General features: G+C 48.4%; 1 protein-coding gene across 1 annotated transcript in view; it reads right to left on the bottom strand.

Annotated features, from left to right (window-relative positions):
• rhbdl3 (rhomboid, veinlet-like 3 (Drosophila)) overlaps positions 1–23,656 on the bottom strand; it is a 46,684-nt gene that overhangs the window by 13,347 nt on the left and 9,681 nt on the right. The window contains exons 3-5 of the mRNA XM_061231857.1: positions 3,856–4,014; positions 816–1,040; positions 285–433 (exon numbers count right to left, since the gene is read on the bottom strand). Coding sequence (XP_061087841.1) covers positions 285–433; positions 816–1,040; positions 3,856–4,014 — 533 coding nt within the window. The remainder of the gene's footprint in view (positions 1–284; positions 434–815; positions 1,041–3,855; positions 4,015–23,656) is intronic.

Below are 23,656 nucleotides of genomic sequence, written 5' to 3' on the forward strand. Positions count from 1 at the left end.
ACCTGATCAAGCTGGCAAAGCTGGATTTTACAGCATGGTTAACCTAGGAGATCCTCTACAGACCTAAGAAGAATATAACATTGATGGAAAACATTGGAGCCAAGTGCATCACTCAGTTGTTCTCGTTCTCGTTGACTTGGGGAACAGACCCACCAGTTTTCATTTTTGTACTGACAAATGGAATAATACATTATACAATATACAATACAATACACTGGCTCCAAAAACAGTAATTGTATGTCATGTTTAAATGAGCACCTGGCTACACTGAAGCACTGACTCACCCTGCATGCATGAAGACATACGTGAGGTAGCGCCAGGCCTGTGCACGCAGCTGGGGGTGGTACGGCAGCGGCCCCTTCACAAACATGGGGTGGGACACCTGCAACACCCAGCGGTCCAGCTGCAGGCCATAGTACATGAACACCGCCACCTACAGGATCGGAGGGACATAGCAATAGGTTCATTACTGGAGTTGATTTAACTGCACAAAAGATACAGTGGAGTATGTGGTTCTAATTTCAAATAACTGAAATTACAACCACATAAAAATAAGTCCAATGGCTTTTTTTCCCCCCCACTGATCCTGAATATTAAAGGCGTAAAAAAAGCATTGAAGACCAAAGCCTGTATTTAGGAAGCATGTCAGAGTTGGGGTGCTGGTCTAGGATCAGAATTCCCAAGTCCACATCCTAACCGTATCCACGATGAGCGAAACGGGAAGACTGATTCCAGATCAGCGTGAGCGACGTTATTAATGTACCACCAGTCCTTTGGCTAAATCCTGTCGGGCAGGGGGGAGCGGAGAGCCGTACCTCTGCGATGGTGATGGCCAGGATCAGCCAGGGCGGGGGGCAGCAGGTGTAGCTGTCGAAGTACCACTTGCGGTCGATCTCGCGGGGCAGCGTTTCGTAGGCGATGTGCCGCACCAGCCGCTGGGACAGGCCCAGCCCCACCTCCTCCTTCAGGGACGTCCCCTTCAGCTGCCGCCCGCCCTGCAGGATGGCTCGCCGGAAACTGTTGGAGCGCTTGTTGCTCATCTGGAGGAATAAAGCCCCACCCCGACATGCAGGTTATCCCGTTTGTCATAACTCTACTGCCCCCGGGGTAGTTCACCCCTCACAGACCAAACCCCAAATACACTCTAAGGTAGTATCACACTTTATTCTTTTACCTCATAAAAAGGCATTCCTGACACAGAGGTCACTGTTACTAATTTTAGTTCACCCCTCACAGACCAAACCCCAAATAAACACTGGACACTAAGGTAGTATCACACTTTATTCTTTTACCTCATAAAAAGTTATTCCTGACACAGAGATCACAGTTACTAATTTTAGTGCCCAAATCCTCTCTGGTAACTCCTTAACCACTCTGATAGTACACTCACAAGCAGGTCTTTTAGTGTGAACTGCACTATGGGACTGTTTAACTCTTGAGGAGAGAGACGCAGTTCAGGCCATGCTCGGTTCACTCCATCGACCTTGCCTGAAGGACGCTGGACTGCACTGTTGGGCTGGCCTCGGTGTGAGGGCGAAGCACCGCTCTGTTCTGCGCTACCCTCGCGCATCTCCTGGGTTCCCACGTGCGGCGGCTAATGCCCAATCTGACCCTCCTCCTGGCCCCTCTACCACAGTGTTCCCCGTCGCTTAGCAACGGCTGAGGAATTCTCATCTCCAGCGCTGTCTACAATGCTGAACAAACACTCCTCTGCAGAAACCATGCCTCACAGACATTTGGGAATGTCTTTTTCCCATGCCAGGTGTTTGCTTATAAGCAGCCTATAATAACATCTCCAAGATGGAAGGCTTCAGTAGGGTAAGGACTACTAAATATCAAACTAACTACAGTCATGCAGCTTAATCACAACACTACTTTTCAGTCAAAAAATGTTTCTGATAACAGCTTTGAAATAAATGAGAAACAAACTTCTTCAAATACGTTAAGCGCCCAGTTCACTGAACCAACATCATTTTGAAGAACATACCACGAGCCAAATTCATTTTGTGATGGCCAAGACTATTAAAAGCACAGCAGCTGAGATTCACTGGAAGAGGAGACAGCCAATCCTTGAGGACACAGCTTAACTTTCAGGCTGAGTGATCGCTAATATCCTTCAGTAACCCTCTCATTTAGATTCCAGTTTCATTTTGATTCAGCACTCTTTGTTGCTCAAACACTCGGGTAATAATAACACAGAATAAATGCACTCCTCCAGGCCTCCAATTATCGCTGAGATGCATGGAGCAGATCCCATTCCGTCCCCTGAATTTCTCCAGGATATTTTTCCTTCTTGAGTCTTTGATGTCAGTCATCTCTTGAAGTGTGATGTTGGGGGGGGGGGTGGTGGGGGCTACCAGTAGACACAGTGATATATAAAGCCTGTGGTATTTCCGTGACACCGTGTCATAGCTGTTTTGATAACAGAGCTGCATCACCCAATTCTCCAAGGACCTTTCAGCTAAAGGAGAAACATTCAACTTTACGTGATGGCATCACTTCAGCAGACGAAGGAGTATGCAGAAGACACCAGTGCTGGTAAAGATGCTTTATCCTACTCGGCATGTCAACGCAAGTGGATAAAATATCAGACATATTTTACCAAACAGAAAGAAAGTCATTGAGAGTACTGCACTGATTTTGCTCCGGAAAATTGGGCAACAAAAAAAGCAAAAAAACAATGAACATCTAAAATTTCACGAATGCCAACTGTTTTTAAATCAGGGCAACCCTTGAAAACAAGGTACTATTTAATTAAATGAATTTTGCATTGACTGTTGAGTGTTTTTTGAGAGTCTGTCTGCTGTAGGTAACCAAAGCCTGGTTTCAGAGCCAAGTCAAACAGAGGGAGTTCAAACAGTGACACACACATCGCATTCTGCACGTACGAACAACCAACCCCCCCCCACCACCCCACCAAATTCTTCCAGCAGAGCAAACCAATTCTTCCCTTTTTTTTTATGGGTGCGCATGAAAGAGAGAGTAAAATTTCAGCCATTCTCCGCAGTGGGCAGTGATTGATACCGGGCCAGCCGAGGCGGAGGGAGAAGGCATTCTCCGGCTGAACTGGCGGATATTGCCGGTGGTGCAGTGAAAGAGCGGCGGGATAATTACTCGCCATCACAATGACAGCTTTATGGGAAGGGGCGCGCGGTAAAGTAAAGATGCTACTGCAAATAAACCCGCACGGGGCCCCCGCCACCCCGCCCGGCCCCGCCCTGGCCCCCTCGCTGGGCCTTTGTGGGGACAGCCGGTGAATGGGACCGCCACGGGGGGTTCCCCGGGGAACAATAGTCCCTCAGACCCCGATACATGCTCCTCATTCTTCCCTGCCCCACTTCCAGCTGCAGCCGCTGTTCCCTCACGCTCACATGACCCGGCTGGACCAATGGCAAAGGTGTGGGCCACAGCGACACTGTACCATTCTCTGCCTACTGTACTCGACAATGGATCGCTCTGACGCCCGGATAATCCTGCCCGCCGCTGCCACGGAAAGCTAGGACTCAGCACTCCTTTGTTGCCTGTGCCAGTTTTCCATGCTGCGAATTCTTCATTCCTACGGAGCGATTGTGGCCTACACTCGACTAGTTTTCAAGGACCAGATTTCAGATTCGCAAGCCGAAACTGCGGAAACACTTTACCTGCACGTCAAATGTTAAGACATATCTACCTAACTTAAAAAATAGTCAAAGTGCCAAGATTAAACATGACCAGGCTGGCATTTATAGAGTAGTAGTGTCCACTGACATCGGTATGGGGCCCGTCGGGGAAAGGGGGATGACGGACAGCTGAAGGCCTCAGGCCCTCGCTGGCCAGTGCACCTGCCGAGCACCCCGCTCAGGGTCTCTCTCTCACCAGGTTGACAAAGTCCTGGTAGCAGATCTTTCCGTCGGCGTTCCCGTCCGCCAGCGCCAGCAGAACCTCCAGCTTGTGCGGGTCGAGCTCAGAGCCGTGGGCGGCCAGCAGGTCCCGGAAACGCTCTGTGCTGATGAAGCCGGAGCTCTCCGGGTCAAACTGTAAAAACACACACACACACACACACACACACACAGTCAGTACGCTGCACTCTCAGCTCCAGCCAGGCAGTTATAGCATTAAAGAGTGAAGCAGAGTGTAAAATGCAGAGATACTGTGCGGAGATAATTAGTGTAGTCAGTTAGCACACACTGCCATGCCCAAAACACATTTAGCCCCAATTAAAACTATCCAACTTTCAATATCCCTTCTCAAAACAAACAGATGCTACCAAGGTCATTTTATTTCCCTAAATCCTTACTTAATAAATCCTTATTTAGATTGCTCAGTATATGCAGGGCTGCAGCTGCTGATGATAAACATGTTGATGTAAATGCGAGTAAATGTAAACACTTATAATTGTGTATATTTGATAACCACAACACACATTTAAAGCGGTGAACAGTCACAAACAGGTTAATCTCAGAAAGAAGTAGCAGCACAATTCATGCAGATATTTTGATATTTGATATTAAAATAACCATAAGACAGCATAGGGGTTGATTCATAAACATTGACAATAAGTTCTGCATCTTGCAATTTCTCTGTGCCAATGTCATCAACCTCACAGCTGTTATGGAGAAAAACTCATTCTCCATCGCCAAACATAAGCAGAGGAGGTGGCACGAGGTAGTGTTGCCAGGTTTCGCTTTTTCAGCCATTTTCAGTTTTGATTTAATTGTATCACGTTGACCTGGGGGACTGAAAAGCCAACTGTCATTTTGGATTCATTTTTTCTTAGTAATTTTCCTATAATTGTACAAAAAATAGTTGGACTTGTACGACCATGTTCAGCTCATTTCTGAGCTGAAATGGCCATATATGCATTTCCTTGGAGATTAGTTTTTTGTAAGACGCCAGATTTCTGGCTTTTTCCATTAACAACATTTTGTGCGTTGGCTTTTATTTTGAAATTAAAATGCCAGCTTTCCCACTGATTCATGATATAACTAATATCTACACCTACTTAGAAGAGACTAGCAGGTGGCATTTTATCATCACACTTTGGTTTTATGAATCACCTTAATGACATCAAGCTTAATGACAACACAAGGCATCCAAAACAGCAAATACTATTATAAAAGTATGGTTTATGGACTTTAGCAGAAATAGTGTCACAAATAACCATCAATGTTTACGATACTCAGGACAATTCAGAAATGTCCGAATATGAGGGCGCCATCAGTACATGAAATAAAATCACTTTCAGAAGTTTATCAACCATGACAGGGTGGAAGAGAGGACATACTCGCAATGCATGTTCCCTGCTGCTGTAGCTATCAGCTAACCATTACTGCCACACCTCAAGGAAACATCGCCACCACGTTTTCCATCACTTCAGAGTGAGAAAGCAAGCCGTTCAGGCGACAGCAAGACACTGCCACAAAGGACCTGCACTTTTGACCTCACCACAATATCAGTTCAGCTTGCTTCATTGCAGTTAGTTAGCTGACAATCTTTCACTTGACAACGCTGCATCGTCAACCCTGTTTGCGGTTTCATGTTATCATTTCAACATAACTTAACAAGGCTGCTGACTGTCACACAGAGGTACATTGTGTTAAAATGGCTCGCCCACTCTGGTGATGCAGAAGCACCCGTGCTGTTGGATTATGCATTGCGCACACACACTGAAAATGCGTATGCAAATTTAAATACATTAAGACCTTTCCATACAGTACAATTACTGTAGCCTCATAGATAGATTCATTTTATCATACTATGCCCGAGAGTGCTCATTTACATAAAATACTACATTGATGTTCCTGCAAGTCAAACATACTTTAGATTAAAGTAATTACAGACGGGAGAAGGAACAGGAAAGGTTCACCAAACTCGATGTGGAACAGCAGTATTTCGATTTTTACTACACTGCAGGGTGCGTGACATTACCATGGATGCTAATTTACTGAAGAACCAGAGCAGAATAAAGCCAATGGAAAGCCTAGAGGTCACATTCCAGTGCCCAGCTGATTGATCTTGACCACCACTGTCTGGCAGTGCATGCTGGGGTGGATTCTGCGCAGCTACAGACAACAAAGCAAACAAGACGTGCCTTACTCCACCTGTCACTCTCAAGAGCAAAATATGAAACGTGTCACAGCTTCATTGTTACTGAGACAGACTCATTAACAAGAATTTCATCAAAGAAAAATCACACATCAAATTCAGTCCTCAGTCCAGGCAGACTGGTCACGTAGTTGAGGTTCAGGTCCTGGTCCTCAACCCCCCCCCCCCTGTGCAACTGAGCACTGTAACGGGCCACAGGGTGCCCTCCTCACCTGGACTCAGAGTTCACTAACCTTCTCCTGCAGGACCTCGGCCAGCTTCTGCCGGCCATGTTTCCCATCCCCACACGTCTTCATGGCGAGGACCAGCAGCTTTCACTACGCTTACGGTCTGTCGCTCACTGAAGCCGTCTGTCTCAGATGAGGGTTTACCCCTCAGACTGATCTACTGTCCAATACTAAAGGCATCTCCCACACTCCACCCAGAACCCTGTGGCCTAAATTCAGCACCCCCCTCCCTCCTCCCCAACCCCCCACCGCCAATCACACACACACACACACACACACCAGTTTTCATACTCCAATGAGCATTTTACAGTCTTAAGGCCAAATGGGTAGTGGGAAGTACAGAGAGACCCCAGAACAATGCACCACTAAGAGCGATTTCATGCAAGGTTTCCTCAATCCATTCCCCCAATTACTCACCATTTCTTTCAGGACTGTCCACACGAGGAGAGATACCTCAAGACATGCACCTACCCACACACACCCACACAACACACAAACCTGTCAATTCAGAAATTATTTTTCTGCAAATGCGCTGAATAACTATTAAACTAATAAAACGTCTTCTAAATAATACCTATAGAGAAATGTTTAGGATAATAATACGGTGTAAACTGAATAAAAGATTTTCCCCTTCCAATAACACAGGCAAGCCACAGCATATGGAGCATATTTGCCGACACAAAGTGGAGAACACTCAAATATCACGGGTCTCTGTGTCTTGGGGACATGTTTCCCACACAGACTAATCCTGCCATAATGGTATGCTAAAAATGCGCTTTCATTACTGGTCTCCTTGATAGCCTAGATTCTGAACCAAGAAGAGGGCCTACAACAAAACAAACAACAATACAACTGTGGGTTCTGGGCCTCATTTTCATAATGATGAATATTAAAGAGCTTGGTCCAGCCATGCGGGGCTGGTGCCTTCTGCAGTTGAACAGCACCAACTGTTCAGCACGGCCTGTTCAAATATACACAGGAAAAAAACAACAAAGAGAAGATAAAAGACAAAAAACGTGCACTTATAATGCTACTTTGTACAAAAAGGAAGACTATGGACTATAATCTCATTTTGACAAGAAAACATAGTCGGAAGAATAAGTCTCACCGGCCCAGGGCTGCATTCATTCAGTTATTAACTGCGCTACTTTCAATCACGATGGTAACAGAATATATGGTTTGAAAGTGTTAAAGCTCACGGTTCTATCTGTATAACCTATTTTAAGATGCCATTGCTTTAGCGACAACATTTCCTAATTTTGTAACGCGGGTGGCAAAACAAGCGTGGGGGGACCTCGTCTTCACTGCATTTCGGAAATCCATATACTACAGAAAATAACAAAATGTTATTTATAAACCCACTTAGCATTAAGTGTCTTAATGCTATTACCTACATTTTGTATAGGCTCTCTGGAACAAGAAGACCCCACGTACAAACTTCTCTGACCAGTATCAGTAATCCTATTGCACAGTAAATGCATGATCCCATCCGTGAGCAAAAAATACAGTTGAACTTCAGCTGAAGCTAGAACCGGCTAGTGGCATGGTATGGAACGACTGAGAAGCATTTTAGCTAATGACATGAAGTTTCCAACAGTGTATAGTTCGTAACATTTTATTTTAAGTATGTCATTTTCCAGCTTGTGTTAAGAAAAGGGATGATACTTAAGGTAGCCTCCATAGCATGCCCCAGTAGTGATTCAGTAGTGTGAAAAGACTGGAGCCGGCACAGGGATAGTTTGTCAAAGGACATTAGAGTAATTCAGATGTATGGCCGTCAGATCGCCTAAATAAGATGTGAGGAGGACTCTCTATGGCCCCCAAAGAGTAAATGCTATTCTTGTTTTTCCTGGCCTGGTAGTGACCTTTGACACCAGGCTAATAAGGGTCACAGGCCATCGTTGACACTAAATTCATAAGGCACTCTCCGGAACAGCAACTTCACCGAAAAGGCTGAAACTGCCCCCAAAAACCCCACAATTAGTGGCCTGAGTGATTCAGTGTGACAACTCACTTCACTGGGGGGTTCTTGTCCACAGAACAAACTTCATGTTTTCACTATTGGACCTTTGACAGAGAACTGACAGTGAATATGAAATAAATCAATGACCAAATACCCACACGCACACACAGGTGCACATGCGCACTCACACACACAATCCAGCTATAGCTATAGACATTCTCATCTAAGATAACTCACAATGCCAGTTACAAGCCACAGCAGCGCTGTTTATTCAGAAACAATGAATCAAACTGACTGTGTAAATGTTTACTCCTCAAAAGTCAAAACATGTCTTTCCTGTAATGTAGCAGACAGACCTACAAAGCATGAGACTGTAGACGTGAGGAGTTAGTTTTGGCAGCAGGACCTGTAGGTGGCATTTGGATAGTATACAGCGTGACCTTGGGGGCAGAGGTTTAAATAACCGAAGCACCATGGCTCTAATGAAGCCCAGTGGTAATCACAAAGCCCTGCTGAAAACCCCATTGAAGGGCTTCTTGTAGCCTTTGTACCCATTTATAATCGTGTATATTGATATGGAAAAATGACATTACTGGGGGGATTAGCTAACAGCTATTTTTGTGTGAGCCAAGGGGAAACGGGGTCCCTCATTTCACTTGTCTCCATCAATAATACCCACAACACACACACACACACACACGCACAGACACACACACTCACACACATACACACACCCCTCCCCACTACCCAACCCAACATGGTTGATTGAAGCAGGCAGGATTTTAATGAAGGCCCCCACCCTGCCCCCCTCTGCCTGTGTCCATCCCCCACCACAGGGGGAATAGTGCTTTGATCAGCACACTGGCAGGGAGAAGGTTTAATCGACAGCTACCGCATGTACCCTCAAATCTTTTTTACTGACGCCCATCTGCTGATTCTTGTATTCATCCCAAATGAGACAGGTCATAAGAGGAGTCACCACCCTCAAACAGGTCTCCGAAATGCACACAGAGGCCCACTCACAATCCCACACACACACACAGTTCATTCAAAATCCCACACAAAATACAATACACAGTTCCACACGCAGTCCCCCACGCAATCCAACGCACAGCCACAAGCACAATCCCACACACAAACCAGCCCCACAAAATCAGCCCCACGCATTCAAAAGGAGCATAACTGCCATTTCTCTGACGGTACAACAGGAAGCGTTTTCCTGTCAATCATGCAGCCAGCACGGAAGGAGAAACATCAAAGACGTCGACAGTTTTCTTTCAGCGTCGCTCGTTACCGGACAAAAGAACGCACCAAACAAAAGACAACTATAAAATATTGCGTTCTAATTGGTTTTCATTAAACACTGATGTTTTATTCATCTTCATTACTTTGACATTAAAGAATGTTTAATCACATTAAAGAAGCCCCATGAAAGGGCGGTCCCTTGTGGCCGGGGCTATGAGGACACGCCAGGGGGCGGCGAGCACAAACGACGCGTCGCGTCGCTGAACGAACAGCTGCGGCGCGCGGGAGCATCAAGCGCGTGCCGCGCAGGGCTACGCTACCGACGCAGCGCTCTTCCATGACTGAATCGATCGCCGCTGGCCGCGTGATTAATGAAGAGCCGGTGAGCGGCAGGCAGAGGGAGCGGATGTTTGGCAGGCCCGGTACACCGCCGCCATTGTCCATTAAGACAGCCCGGCTCCCCGGCCTGGGACCCAATTAGTGTCTGTAATTAAAAGCTACTGCGCGGCGATGCCTACTTCCCCCCGGCTAATTACAGCCAGGAGAGAGGAGGGCGGGTTCTCCGCCAAACAATACGCGGGGCTACCCGAAGGCCTGCAAATGTGTAGGCCCAATTCCAAAAAAAAGTTTCACCACAAAAAACTGGAATATGAGCAAAAACATAACATCACCATAACATTAACCTTTTGAAATGCGTCATGTAATAATCATACAGAAGTTTGACTTGGCTCAGCTTTGCCGTAAGTTGGCCGTAAATACAATGGGTGACTGTATCCCTCCCCACGGATGTGTGGGCTAAACTGAAGCCGTAAAAATGGGGGTATGACACAAACGGGGGTGAGAGGGTGGGTAGAAGGGAGGCGGTGGGGCAGGAACCAGGGCTGCAGGGGTCTACTGCATTCCAGCCAGCTGGGGGGGGGGGGGGGGGGGGGGGGGGGGTAGTTATCCATCCAGATGCTCCACCTGCCACACCTCCACCCACAGCTCCCAGGCAAGCAGTCCACCGCACACGCACAACAAATGTATCTTCTCATAGCCCCCACACAGTACCCCACCCCACATTCACACACTGAAAATACCCCCTCCTGGCCCCAGAGTATACCCCACATCCACACACTGAATATAACCTCCTCACAGGTCCCCATACCCCCCCCCCCCCCCATGTGTCTAATCTCTCTCATCAGGGGTTGGCATGTACCACACACTACCACAGCCCAGCCCCACCACACAGACCAGAGCAGTGAAAGCAGCGCTCACAGGCTAACTGACGCTCTCTGGGACGGGCCTGATGGGTTTATTAGGCTTGAACAGGCGTGAGACGGAGCCACGCTTCGCGGAGGGTCCCTGGGGGGGGTGCATCTCCTGTCGGCCCACAGCCTGTCCCGTGGATACAGTTGGGGGCGCGCTGACAGCCAGACAGAGGACAATAACGCCCAGCCCCACACACAGCCTGTCACTGACACACCAACAAAGCCCTCCAGTACAGCAGCCATGCCCACTGCTTATCACACACACAATGCCAGGCTATTCAGCGCGATCTGCCCGTGATTTCATGCTCTTGATGCAGCAAGTATTTTACATTAAAAACATGTATTATGAGCGGATGGAAATGTGTAGAGCTTTGGCTCTGACAGTACCATTCAGCCTGGAAGATGTAAATGAATCCACTAACAAGACAAATCTTCCGCATTAACACTAACACAGCACTCATTAACATTAACACTGAATATTCAAGTACAGTAGCATCCATGTTCATCTGGTAGCCAAGTAGCCTACAGTCCTTTCACCATAGTCTACTTGAGCAGATAAGTACATTCATCAGCAAAACAATATGGGCAAAAAGTATCAATGATGAATTGATTCATTGATATTTATGCTTCTGCACTTATTTAGTTGTATTTTCGCCATTGTGTCTGACATGGATTTAGGGTTTAACGTCCTTGATCTTGACCCACAATGTCCCGAGAGAGGAGAGCATGCCGATTGGCTGAGACTGACACAATGGAGGGTAACGGAGAACCCTTCCTCTGTTACCCTCATGATGAGAGGAGTGGTGCCCCCTCCACTGAATCAGGGGCCACCCTAAACTCACAGAACAGAGCGCAGCGAGGTGGTCCCGTCAGCCACACAACAAACGCGCTCCGGCCGGCCTCCGCGGCGGAAGAAAGGCGAGCGCTTCCAGAACGTTCCCAGCCGGCGCTGAGAGGCCTCTCTCAATAGGCGCTCCACACCGGGGGAACGAGGGACGGGGGATGGGGGGCGCGTGGAGATAAAGGCTTGTTGCAAAACACAGAGCCCTCTCTGACCCCCCCCTCCCACACGCCACCCTCAAACTCACACGCAGAACAGGACGCACTTTGTGCGACGGGGCCGCGCGCATTGGACACGCTCGCCGCTTCCCTCGGAGAGGGCGAGAGAGATAGTGGGCCGCTGGCAGCGGTGTTGTTTCTGCAAAGCGACCGCAGGGCCCTTCGGTCGTACGGGTCAGGCTGAGGCACAGTAGGCCCCGAAACGCCCCCGCGGCTAACAGCCCGGCACTGTACTGTGCGAGGGCCGTCTGACGGTCGGCCACAATGCACAAAATGGCCGACAGCCCCAACAATGCGAGCGTTCCTCCTTCCCTCTTCAGACAATGCATATCTACAGTTTACTGTTCATCCCCCCTGTCTGAGGCTGCACCGAAGCAGCTCTGAGACCCAAACGCGCTGAGGCGAATCAAACGTTCCCAGTATCCATCTCCATCGCGCCAGACAATATCAACCAAGGGACTTTTCAAATCAGATCACGTCCGCGCTTTATTCCATATATGGACATGTATCCAGATACAGTAAACAATGTACTCATCATTACGACAAGGCAGGATAAATTATGTATGCTAGTATTTGAAGTTTCAGGGATATTAGGCTGTCAATGACAGCAGCAGGAAATAGAGTATTCACCTCAAAGGAGGCTATGGTAATGCGCTGTCATTATGATCAAAAGTACAACGCCACAGACAGCTGTATGGGGACGTCTTTGTGCGTGAAACATAAGGGGAATAAACGGCCAGGCTGTTTTTGCTCAGCTCACTATATGAGCTGGCTAACAATAGCCTCTGAATAACCTGAAATTGCTGCCATGAACATACTAGCTAGCCATACTTCAATGCAGTATGTTATCTACAATAACCAGTTTTACAAACTGTACAAACAGAAAGTACAGCTACTCTTCTTTGAAACAAATCTTATTGAGTAGCTGGTGTTATTGAATATCTGCTTCCCCAGGAACATTTGTGGGACCGTACAGTATAATCCTGGAGTCACACGGGTTCATAAAGGGATACACAGTCTCCGTTCTGCGTAGGCTGGCCTGTGGAATTCTTGTGTCGACAACAAGGAATTCCAGTCCCCATTCAGATTCCATTCACAGTGGGCCTGCCTCCCAGAAGACCTTGGGAGCGTTTCATTCATTAATTCCAGGGTTTCTCCGTGTCTGCCCTGAACTTTGCATTAGTGTCTACCGGGGAGATTAAACACTTGATTGCCAGATCCATTCAACGATGCCAGTGAGGGCTAGGCGTGGGGGTGGGGGAGGGGGAGGGCTTATAATCTTCAGCCATTAATTACAGAGAATCATCTTTCACGCCACAGCCACTCAAAGGTCACCGTCTGGCTGAGACAGAGCGTATTTGCCATGCATCTCACACCGTAGGCTGTTAGCAGAAGCACTATAATAATGACTAACGGCTTAACAAGGCTCTTCTAGCCTACAGTCACGCGAGACTGTCAAATTATTTGCTGCTCGCTGGAAAAACAAACGATTAAAGGTTTGTTCAGCAAACGTCCACCAAACATTAATCCTTTAACACAAAGGATTACGCAGAGTTTGAAATCAATATAAACTTTTTCAAACAAGCCCATTCAGTATTGTGAAAATGAACCAGAAGTCCAGCTGTGACCAGCTTGAAATACCGGCAACGAGCTGTTTCAGAACAGCTACCAGCTGTTTCAAAACATAGCTTCAGCTGGTCAAACCATGTTAAGCATGGAGCTGGTTGAACTGGTCAACCAGGGAAGTGTTTTTTTAGATACACCAGTCACAAAATGGCGACAATGGCTCAGGGGGTAGGGTACGAGCAGTCGTCTGGCAGTCGGAGGGTTGCTGGTTCAATCCCACCCTGGGTGTGTTGATGTGTCCCTGAGCAAGACACCTAACCCCCAAATGCTCCTGATGAGCTGGTCGGTGCCTTGCATGGCAGCCAATCTCCGCTGGTGTGTATGAATGGATGAATGAGAAGCATCAATTGTACTTTGGATAAAGGCGCTATATAAATGCCAACCATTTACCATCTACAAAACCCAGTGAACAGCCCTCACACGGATCTTTTACAGATGCTAGGTACGTGTATGCCAACCAAGCACGTTCCCCTGGTTTATGCTGTCACAGAACAACTGGAGGTGCCTTTTAAATTCTGCTCACAGCTTGTCTAGGAACGGTCCAAAGGGGAATGCTACTTCCACCGGTACCTGCAGAGGTGAGAGAGACAAACTAAAAATAGACAAGGTGATAAATGACAGAGCATTTCCATCCACATTACAGCATAACGCATCACCCTCGGGCTGCACTCACCCGAAAGATCCCGCACTCACACACTGCCCCTCGGCGTCCTCGCAAAACACAAGACGCGCCATTACGTTCTCATCACCGCCTTTCATGGTGCTTTAGCACTGGCCGATTTAGGGGGGTTTGTCCTATTAAACACCAACTGGGATATTTGAGTTAAGTCTTCCGTTCCACAGAGACCTCGAAAACTCACTGCAGGAATTTTTTTTTTTTTTTCTGAAGTCTACCATGCAATAGCATCATGATGTATGATGTAGCCATATTTCCTTTCAACTTACAGTTTTAAGCAGCTTCTGAATGACAGAAGAATAAGCACTGGGAGTGTGTAAAGGAAACAGTATAGGGGTTTTATAGAAACCTAAACTAAATTACCCATTAACTACATGACCCATTATCTGACTATGGATAACATTCTAGCCCGTTGATACACCGATACATCTTCTGCCAGTTCAACAGAAACTTTCCCTGCTGTCAATCATCTAACTAGGAACACCACATTCACCAACATCACTGTTAAGACACATCTTTTCTCATAATTATATGCCATTTTAAATATTTACCTGCAACGTATTTCTTTTCATTTTGCCCATAACACAAAACAACACACGCACCCTGCAAGATAGTTAAGTTTTTGTCTGACACTCCTGAATCATTTATCCCAGTGACAAAAAATTGGTTTTGTGTCTGTTCAGAGAGATGTTTACATGCTGCACACGATTAACTTTCTCTCCTCACTCAGCATAACCACCGACTGAAGCGGAGGGTCCTTTAAAGAAAGAGCTATGCGATATTCGTGCTTCTACAGGACTGTCCACAGGCAGCTGTGGTCTCAGATATCCGCTAAATTCACACTGTCCTGCACAGAAAGGAAATGCACCCTGCTCCTGTTCTACTGCGATCTATGGCACGTCAGTGTAGCAGACTGATCGTTCTGACACTCATTCTAACGCTGTACTCTGCACTACTTTCTCTCCACAGACAGATCCTCATTGCTCTTAATGGCTCTGCGGCTGAGGTCAGTTAAAGGAGACCGAGGAACACAAAGTACTGCCGGCAGCCAGGAACACAGGCTTGTTCACCAAAGAAAGGTGACCAAACACCCACCTTAACTTCAAAGGCCCACCCCCTCCCCACCACCCACCACCAATCTGCCCCCTGCCCTACCCAAGTGGGGATATTCGGAGAGGAGCAGCTACAGTTTGGGTTGTAAATGGCCAGTTTGGTTTAACGAGTCTTTCTTCTTTCATCAAAGCAGACTAGGCAGGCCCATTTGCAGGGCAGATAATTGTGGCTCAACACAATAAGTGCGAAAATAACACAGCACATTAAATGCGCCCAACGCGGCCCTCCCTCCTACAACACCACCACCCCCCTACCCCCCCCCCCCCCCCCCCCCCGGGCACATTCCCATCCTCTACAGGTCTGAAGGAAGAGACACCTCTCACAAAACCCTTTCAGAGAAGACAAAACAACCCCAGAGTTTTCTCCCGTATATTTAAAGCTGAGGGCTGATTTCCCCAGCAGAGCGGAGACCTGTTCTCCAGACAAAAAAAAAGATATGAGGCAGCGTGTGAGTGCATTAACAGGGCTGCTGAAATCACACGCAGGGCGGGCTGTGTGCGCTAAAGAAACAGAATATAAAGCAGGTAGGGTTATTGAGTCAGGAGGCAGTGGGGGGGGGGGGGGGGCTATATTTGTGTTAGCGGGTGTAAAAAAATCTGTCTCTGATGCCATTATGTCTGCTGGCCACACGTTCCTGTGATCTTATCATGAGCACAATGTGGTTGGTAATTATGGAGGAACAGTGGCTGTGAGTGAGAGGCCACTCAAGTCAACAGACACGCTAATCCAATCACCACAGGATGGCCACTACGCGACAGCCTAATTGATAGGTTTCGCAGATTCACTACATCCTCTCTATTCTTGTGCAAAGTGTCGTTCCTGATCAAGGCTTGGAAAATGTAGCCGCTGCAGCGGTTCTGACTACCTCCGCTGAACCCAGAAGAGGTTTCGCGCATTTCTGACAGCTGCCACTCCTGTAAATAAGCATCATTTTTTAAGTTAGAGAAACCTTCCCCTGTCTCTGCTTGCATGGGGCAGGGCCTAATGTGATGCACGTCTGTGAGTAGTTCTCCATGCGCTCCATACCTGCGGGGGGGCCAGGCTGACTGGCTCACGGGCCGCCCCCTCTGTGACTCCGGAGTCAGGAGACCGTGTAGACGGGACATATGGGGTCCTGACGCGTGACAGCTGCCCCTCCTCCAGGGGTCCTTCCCGTCCCCGGCTCAGAAGCCCACCTCTGCTCTAACGACTTGACGTTTGGTGGCGCAGTAGGGCAGATTTCGTCCAGAACCCGACCCTCCCAGGACGTTAAAGCGCAGACTAACATTTGTCCGGCTGTTATCGGTGTTTTCAGCAGCGCTGCTTGTTTTCTGCGGGCAGTTACAGTTATATACGGCGGCGCCTGTCTCGGGGTAATCGATGCCCGCTCACTCACCGGGCAGTTAGCAGGGAGCCGTCGGCGTGAGTGAGAGTTTAGCGCCCCTTATTCATCAGCGCGCTCTGCAAATCACCCGGGTCCCACACACGAGTGGGACAGGGGTGACAAATCAGCATGTCGTAACCCCCCCCCCTCCCCCCACCCAATCCCCTGGGCACCTCAGACGACGCGCACACAGACCCCATGAGGCGTTAACGTCACACGAATATGTCACAGGGAAGCCACGCCCCCCCCCCCCCCCCTTCCTGCACTCCCATTATGGAGTGTGGTCTTCAATCTTACCACACGGACAACTCACTGATCTGAGAACAGTTTGGCAGCGCCCCAGCCCCGGTGCAGGCTGGAGGAGGCTGTTCCTAGGACGGGCGGGTCAGGCAGCGGTTCAGAAAGGCAGCAGAGGCAGCCTCCCTGGTGCTCGCCATAAGCCCCTCACAAGCAGGGATTTGTGGGCATTAAAATTAAAACAGCATCCAGCGTGTCTGGCAGCAGCATTAGCGTGCGTTAAAAAAACGAGCTAAACAAACACCCACCCCAGCGACCCACAGCCACTGCTGAGAAAGAGGCAGGCGGCGAGATACTTATAATCTCAGAGAAATAACCTTTCCCACACTATTTTTATTCTGTCAGGCACTGGCACTTTCATTAACGTTCTATCGCTTCCTCATCTACCCGACACATTAAGGTTTTAAACAACAGTTCCCCTTCAGCTTCACCGGAAGCCCGATGAAGGTGCGTGCGAGCATCTGAACGCAGCGAGGCAATATCGCAGGAGTCTGAGAGGCGGTAATAAACAGAGACACTTCTCTAGTCATCACAGCGCGGGCCATAATGAACCCCTGCCCGGACCGGAGCAGCAGGAGAGACGCGCGGAGGAGACGGAGGAGGCCAGCGGAGGAACCGCTCTGCCCTCCTGCTCTGCCCTCCCGCTCTGTGTAAATGGGATCTCACCGGGCAGCTGCACATCACACAGCGGGCCTGTGAAATCTGAGTAAATAAACACACACGCACACAGACACATATACACAGACACATGCCTGCACACACACACACATACACGCACGCACACACACACAAAAACACACACACGCATGCACACACACATATACAAACACACACACACCCACACACATATACAAACACACACACACACATACATGCACACACGCATTCACACATACATGCACACACACACATACCCATACACATGCACACACACCTACACACACACACACACACTAGAATAGAAATGAATGCACACATACATATAAATACACATGTGCACATACAGTGGTACACATGCACTAGGCACTATCACAGTAAATACAGCAGAACAGTGAGCACTTTATTAGGTATTTATTAGATTAGGTATTTATTTTTTTAGACTTAGTCAGTCTTCGGTTGCTGTAGTCTATCCACTTCAGAGATGCTCTTCTGCATACCAATGTGTGTTACTGTCACCTTCCTCTAAGCTTTGACCAGTCTGACCGCTCTCATTAACAACACTTTTTTGCCCACAGAACTGCTGCTCACTGGATGTTTTATTGGTTTCTTGCACCATTCTCTGCAAACTCTAGAGACTGCCGTGCTTGAAAATCCCAGGAGATCACCACCCTGTCTAGCACCAACAATCATTCCACGGTCAAAGTCACTGATATCACATTATTTCACCATTGTCACCAGATGTCAACATTAACTGAAGCCCCTGTCCCGTATCTGCATGATCGTACGCACCGCACTGCCGCCACATGATTGGCTGTTTAGATGAGATAATGGCATGGAAGTGCTCAGTGAGAGAAGGTAAACACCCTCTGCTGCCCACAGAAGCATGGAGTGAGAGGGAGGGTCACAGAGGGTGGGGAAGGTCAGCACAGGCACACACCACAGGCAATTGCTTTTCAAAGCCATCATTTAGCACTCAGCCGAAAAAGCTTAATTGCTACTGACCCCACCCTCCATAAACAAATCACGACCACTTTAGCTGAAGACCATTCGGAGGTAGAAGATACAAAAAGGCAACACTGGTTCTTCAGGGACGTTTTCCCCCCTTTCTTTTTTCCCCTCCATTCACTCTCTTCTTTGGGGGGGGTCGCTGCGTGTGACCCCCCCCCCCCCCCCCCTCTCTGGGCCCCTTTCACTGCAGAGATTTATGGGCTTTAATAGGAGGGAAATGGACCCATGCGGGTCCCGGGGGGGGGGGGGGGGGGCAGGATTTAATTTTTCTAAATCTTGAGAGTGGGACAGGGGGGTGGAATGAAAGGTCAGCGATTCAGACGTTTTCAAGGCCGCCATCTGGGCGGGGGCGCGGGGCCGCTGTCCGTCAGCCTCGTCACTGTCACGGGCATAAAGCGGGACCGGTCCGGGGGGACGCAGTATTAATATATCCGCCCGCCCCGGGACCCGCCCCCTCAAACATACAGGCTGCTCTCACTCCAATTATGTCACAAGCTACCCCTTTGGTCGTTTTCCCTTTTCCTTTTTTGTCACCAACACAGCTCTCTCCTGAACTTTGGCCGTGCAGCTTAGAGGGCCTACGGTTTAAAATCCTATTCCCGTAATCCTCCTCTGGAGTCAAAAGACAGACAGAGGCCCCTCTCTCACAGACTGCTCTGGGCAAACGCGGAGGGGCTTTGGCCTTGAGTTTGAGGAAAAAAATCTAAACACAAATCAACTACGGCGGCGCTGTGGATTTACTCGGCGAGGCTGGAAGAGACGATGCCCAGGGCAAGGCCAGGAGAGGCTGCAGCCAGACTCTGCACCGCCGCCATCACTCACACCGACCGCAGGGCCCTGTCAGGGCGCAAGTTAGCCAAATATTTCTCTCTCCAGCCCCCAAACCTCATCACGGGCCAATCACTCACCAAGACTTTTTTACAGGTTTCTGGGAAGCAAATTTTTTTTTTTCCCCGCCAAAGTGATAAGGGGAGATTGAGAGATCGTAAAAGTACTAAATTAAAAGATAGGAGTCCTGTCACAGGCCCGTCTCCCACCACAGCTTTTAGCAAGGACGAGGCAGAGCAGAGAAAATGGCCGCCTGAACTCCCTCCCTGCGTTTTAGCTCCGGCACTGGAGTAGCCAAGTGGTCACTCAGAGTAATGATGGGGAGAGATGAGGCAGATCTGCACAGATTCTGAGAAGGAAACGCTGTAGTTCACAGGTAGGTGATCAATTACACTTGAGACCAACCAAAACAAAACATAACATTCAGACCCGAGTCAAATATGTAACTGTTACTTTTCTACGCTTTACCGAGCTTCTCTGGCGTATTGCAACCTATGAAATACTCTCGAAAAGTGCAAACCCCACCTATCAGGTCCTCTTGGTTGGCCCAATTGCACCAGGCAAAATCAATCGAAAATAGAAAAGTATTTGAATCCAAAACAATTACATATTTGACCCAGGTCTGATTACCTTACATTACATTGGTTTAGCATATTCCTTCATTGTAAGTCCAGAGTGTGTTAATAAATGCATTCACATTAAATATTTTAGAAATAATATGGCCTTGGACCTGGCAAACAACTGACTGGTGGTACGATGGAGCTATTCCACACACCGCACCGTAGGCTTACGCTTGTGAGCAGCAGCAGGTAGCCAGTGCATTCAAGTGAGATGGGGAATGGCATGCGCAAACGTTGGAAGATTGTACACAAGCCGTATGACTGCGTTCAGTATTAGTGTTAGCTAATAGAGCAGGCGAGAGAGTCAGGCCCTGAACATGGAGCAGTGTAGAGTAGGCTGTGACACCCAGAATGAGAATCTACACTCCCAACCCACTGCCACTTCATGAAGAGAGAAGGGGAGATGGCCATCTAGGCTGAAGCCCCTTCAGCTTCTTGCAGTAGAAGTACTCTCACTAATGCACAATGCACTTTTGAAAAGTACCAATGTGTTACAGGCAAATAAAAGATTTCTGTCAACAAAAGAAAAAAGGTAATTGCTGAAACCCTTCCCAATATATTCTGCATGCTGAATAATTAATCAAAAAGCGGATATGGCTATCTTACAGATCCCAATATTTAGTGCTGGCTTTGCGGGAATTCAAAGTGACCTCGCAGAACTGCGCTGGCCCAAGCATATGAAGAGGAGTGCAAAATGGAGGACTGCTCTGTTTCTGGGGTACAATAACAAGCCCATCGGAACGGCCCATTCAGAGGTCGGGGGCTGCAGTTCAGCTGGGAAACTGTGCGACTCATCTCAACGGCATGCAACAACATTCACATCCGTTTTCACACCTAAACGATTAAAAGGCAATGAGGTATATTCATTAGCATAGAGCTGAACGCCATATGTGATAGAGCACAGAAGGTGAAGCAGTGTAGGTGGGAAAGAAGAAGCACGTCAGTTTAACATGGCAAAGTAAAAAAAAAGTTCAAAGAAAAAGTAAAAAAAATAAAAAAACAGGCACAGGGGAGGATTTTGGGAAACAGGGCCCCGAGCAGTGTTCTCGCAAACGGTGCTACAAAAGGACGTGGCCTTCACTTTCAAACAGAAGTGTCCCAGAAAGACATTCCTCATTTTCTCACGGTGACTGTTACAGGAGTTAATGAGGGGGTAACTGTTCCGCTGTGTGGGCCCCACGTCTTCACCTCCTCCCCACCAACCCTCACACCAGAGGCATCATAACGGAGGAGGGGAGTGGGGGGGGGTGTGTGTGTTTCTGAATAACAAACTACTGGATACCAGTACCAGTCCCACCCTAATTGCCAAGAAGAAGCAATGAACACCCCTCACCCCCAACACACACACAGAATGATAGATGAGCAGACAGAAAGAAAGAAGACACACCTCCACACACATACACAGATACACTCAAAAAGACAGACACAAACAGACACATACAGAAAGAGACAGGCATACACACAGAAAGACACAGGCACAAACACACACATGCAGAGACAAAAATACAGACAGACACACTGACACACACACACACATACAGAAAGACATACATTATATTACATTACATGGAATTTAGTAGACGTTCTTATCCAGAGCGATGTACAGTGAAGTGCAGATTGAACAGAGGAAGTGTGAAGAGGACCCTAGAGGACAGTACGGTTCCGAGTCCTAGCGTGACCATACAGATAGAATCGGAACCCTCGAAGAACACATCAACTTACGAACTAGCATACCACGGCTGGCAGCTAGAATACCCGGAGTACAACAACACAACAGCTAATGCAAAACAACACAGCAATATCCATATATAACTATATAAGTGCCATTATAGTCTATGGCATAAACGGACAGACCCAAACACACAAAGCCAGACACACACACACACACACACACACACATGTTGAGATAAAGGCTATGCCCCAGCTTGGCAGATCCAGCAGAGCCAGGTATCTCGCTGCTCCCACCAGCCCCCGTGTCAGCAGCCCCGCGGGCGTAAATCAGCTTTCACCGCGGTAACCCCGCTTAACCAGCGCAGAGATCCTCCTCTCATCTCTCCCCGTGCCTAACGCCCCAGACTCCAGCAGGCAGACGCTTTTAATTAAGCCATGAATCACGGTAATGGCCCTGTAATTGAGCAGACGGCTTCAAAGAGCCCGGTCGCGTCTCGATTGTGCCGTGACACCGCGGGGCGCGGGGGGGCGGGGGGCGGCTAACGGCACGCAGGCTGCCTCGACCCACAAACCCGATCAATACGGAGCGCCCCGGCGCCTGAGACTGTGTGATCGCGAGATCTCACTCCGGAATATCTGTGGACCTCTTCCCAGATGGCCCGGCTGCCTTCTCCTCACGCGGTTCCTCACGCGGTTCCTCACGCGGTTCCTCACGCGGTTCCTCACGCGGTTCCTCTCGCCGCCCCTGCGCTCCCATCTCGCGCCTGGGCCCCGCTGTTTGGGCTCTGACCTCACGCCGCTGATGTCGTGCTGGCTGGGCACAGCAGTGGTCAGTGGCGTCCAGGACTATAATTAACAAGTCTACTACCACAAAACTACCCGAGGCTGTTGTTATCTGCGCTCTCAGAAATAAAGGTACGACAAGTGCCTAAAAGTACAAATGCTGGACACTGGGGCGGTACCCTACTGGTACATAAAACCGGACCCCTATCCAGCAATATATAATTAAATTGTACCTTTTTTTGCTTGGAAAACAAAGTCCTTTGTACCTAAAAAGAACATCACTGTACTTCCAGGGTATATTAGGGAAACTTGATCCTCAGAGAACAAAAATGTACCTTTGTCACTTTATTTCTGAGAGTGTGAGTTCACCTACCCATGCTGGAGGAGTAAACTGGTTTAGCAGCTTTCAATCCTCCAGAGAGCGCTGGTCTGAATCTTTCACACAGGTTTATACCCTCCCCCGTTTAATCCCTGGCCCTATTCGCCCGGCTCGCTTCCTCCAGTGTGCCGGCTGCCTGCTGTGTGTGTGTCAGGGAAAATAAAAAGCTGTGACACAACGTAAGACGAAACCGCAGGGCTGCGCTGATATGTGAAGTAAGCAGCGTTGTTCACCTTGGCCAGGGAGAGGGAGGTCTGCTGAGGGAAACCAGTGACCGTGACGGTGAGGATACCACAGCACCGCTCCTGATGTACAGAGCAGAGTACAGCACTGCTCTTGACATACAGAGCAGAATACAGCACATCACAGAACCGGTCCTGATGTACAGACTAGAGTACAGCACTGCTCCTGACGTACATAGCAGAGTACAGCATCGCTCCTAAAGTACAGAGCAGAGTATAGCATCACTCCTAATGTACAGAGCAGAGTATAGCATCACTCCTAATGTACAGAGCAGAGTATAGCATCACTCCTAATGTACAGAGCAGAGTATAGCATCACTCCTAATGTACAGAGCAGAGTATAGCACTGCTCCTTATGTACAGAGCACAGAGTATGGCACAGGAAGCAATAATAAAATCAATAATAATGAGCTATTTAGCGCACACTTTTATCCAAAGCGACTTACAGTTGATTAGACTTCCCCTCTGGAGCAATGTTGGGTTAAGGGCCGTGCTCAAGGATCTTATCGTGGTGCCAGCCTTCCAGGTGGCAGTTATATACCTCAGCCACAAGGCTACAGGA

The sequence above is a fragment of the Conger conger genome, chromosome 2 (assembly GCF_963514075.1).
Source record: "Conger conger chromosome 2, fConCon1.1, whole genome shotgun sequence".
Classification (NCBI taxonomy): Eukaryota; Metazoa; Chordata; class Actinopteri; order Anguilliformes; family Congridae; genus Conger; species Conger conger.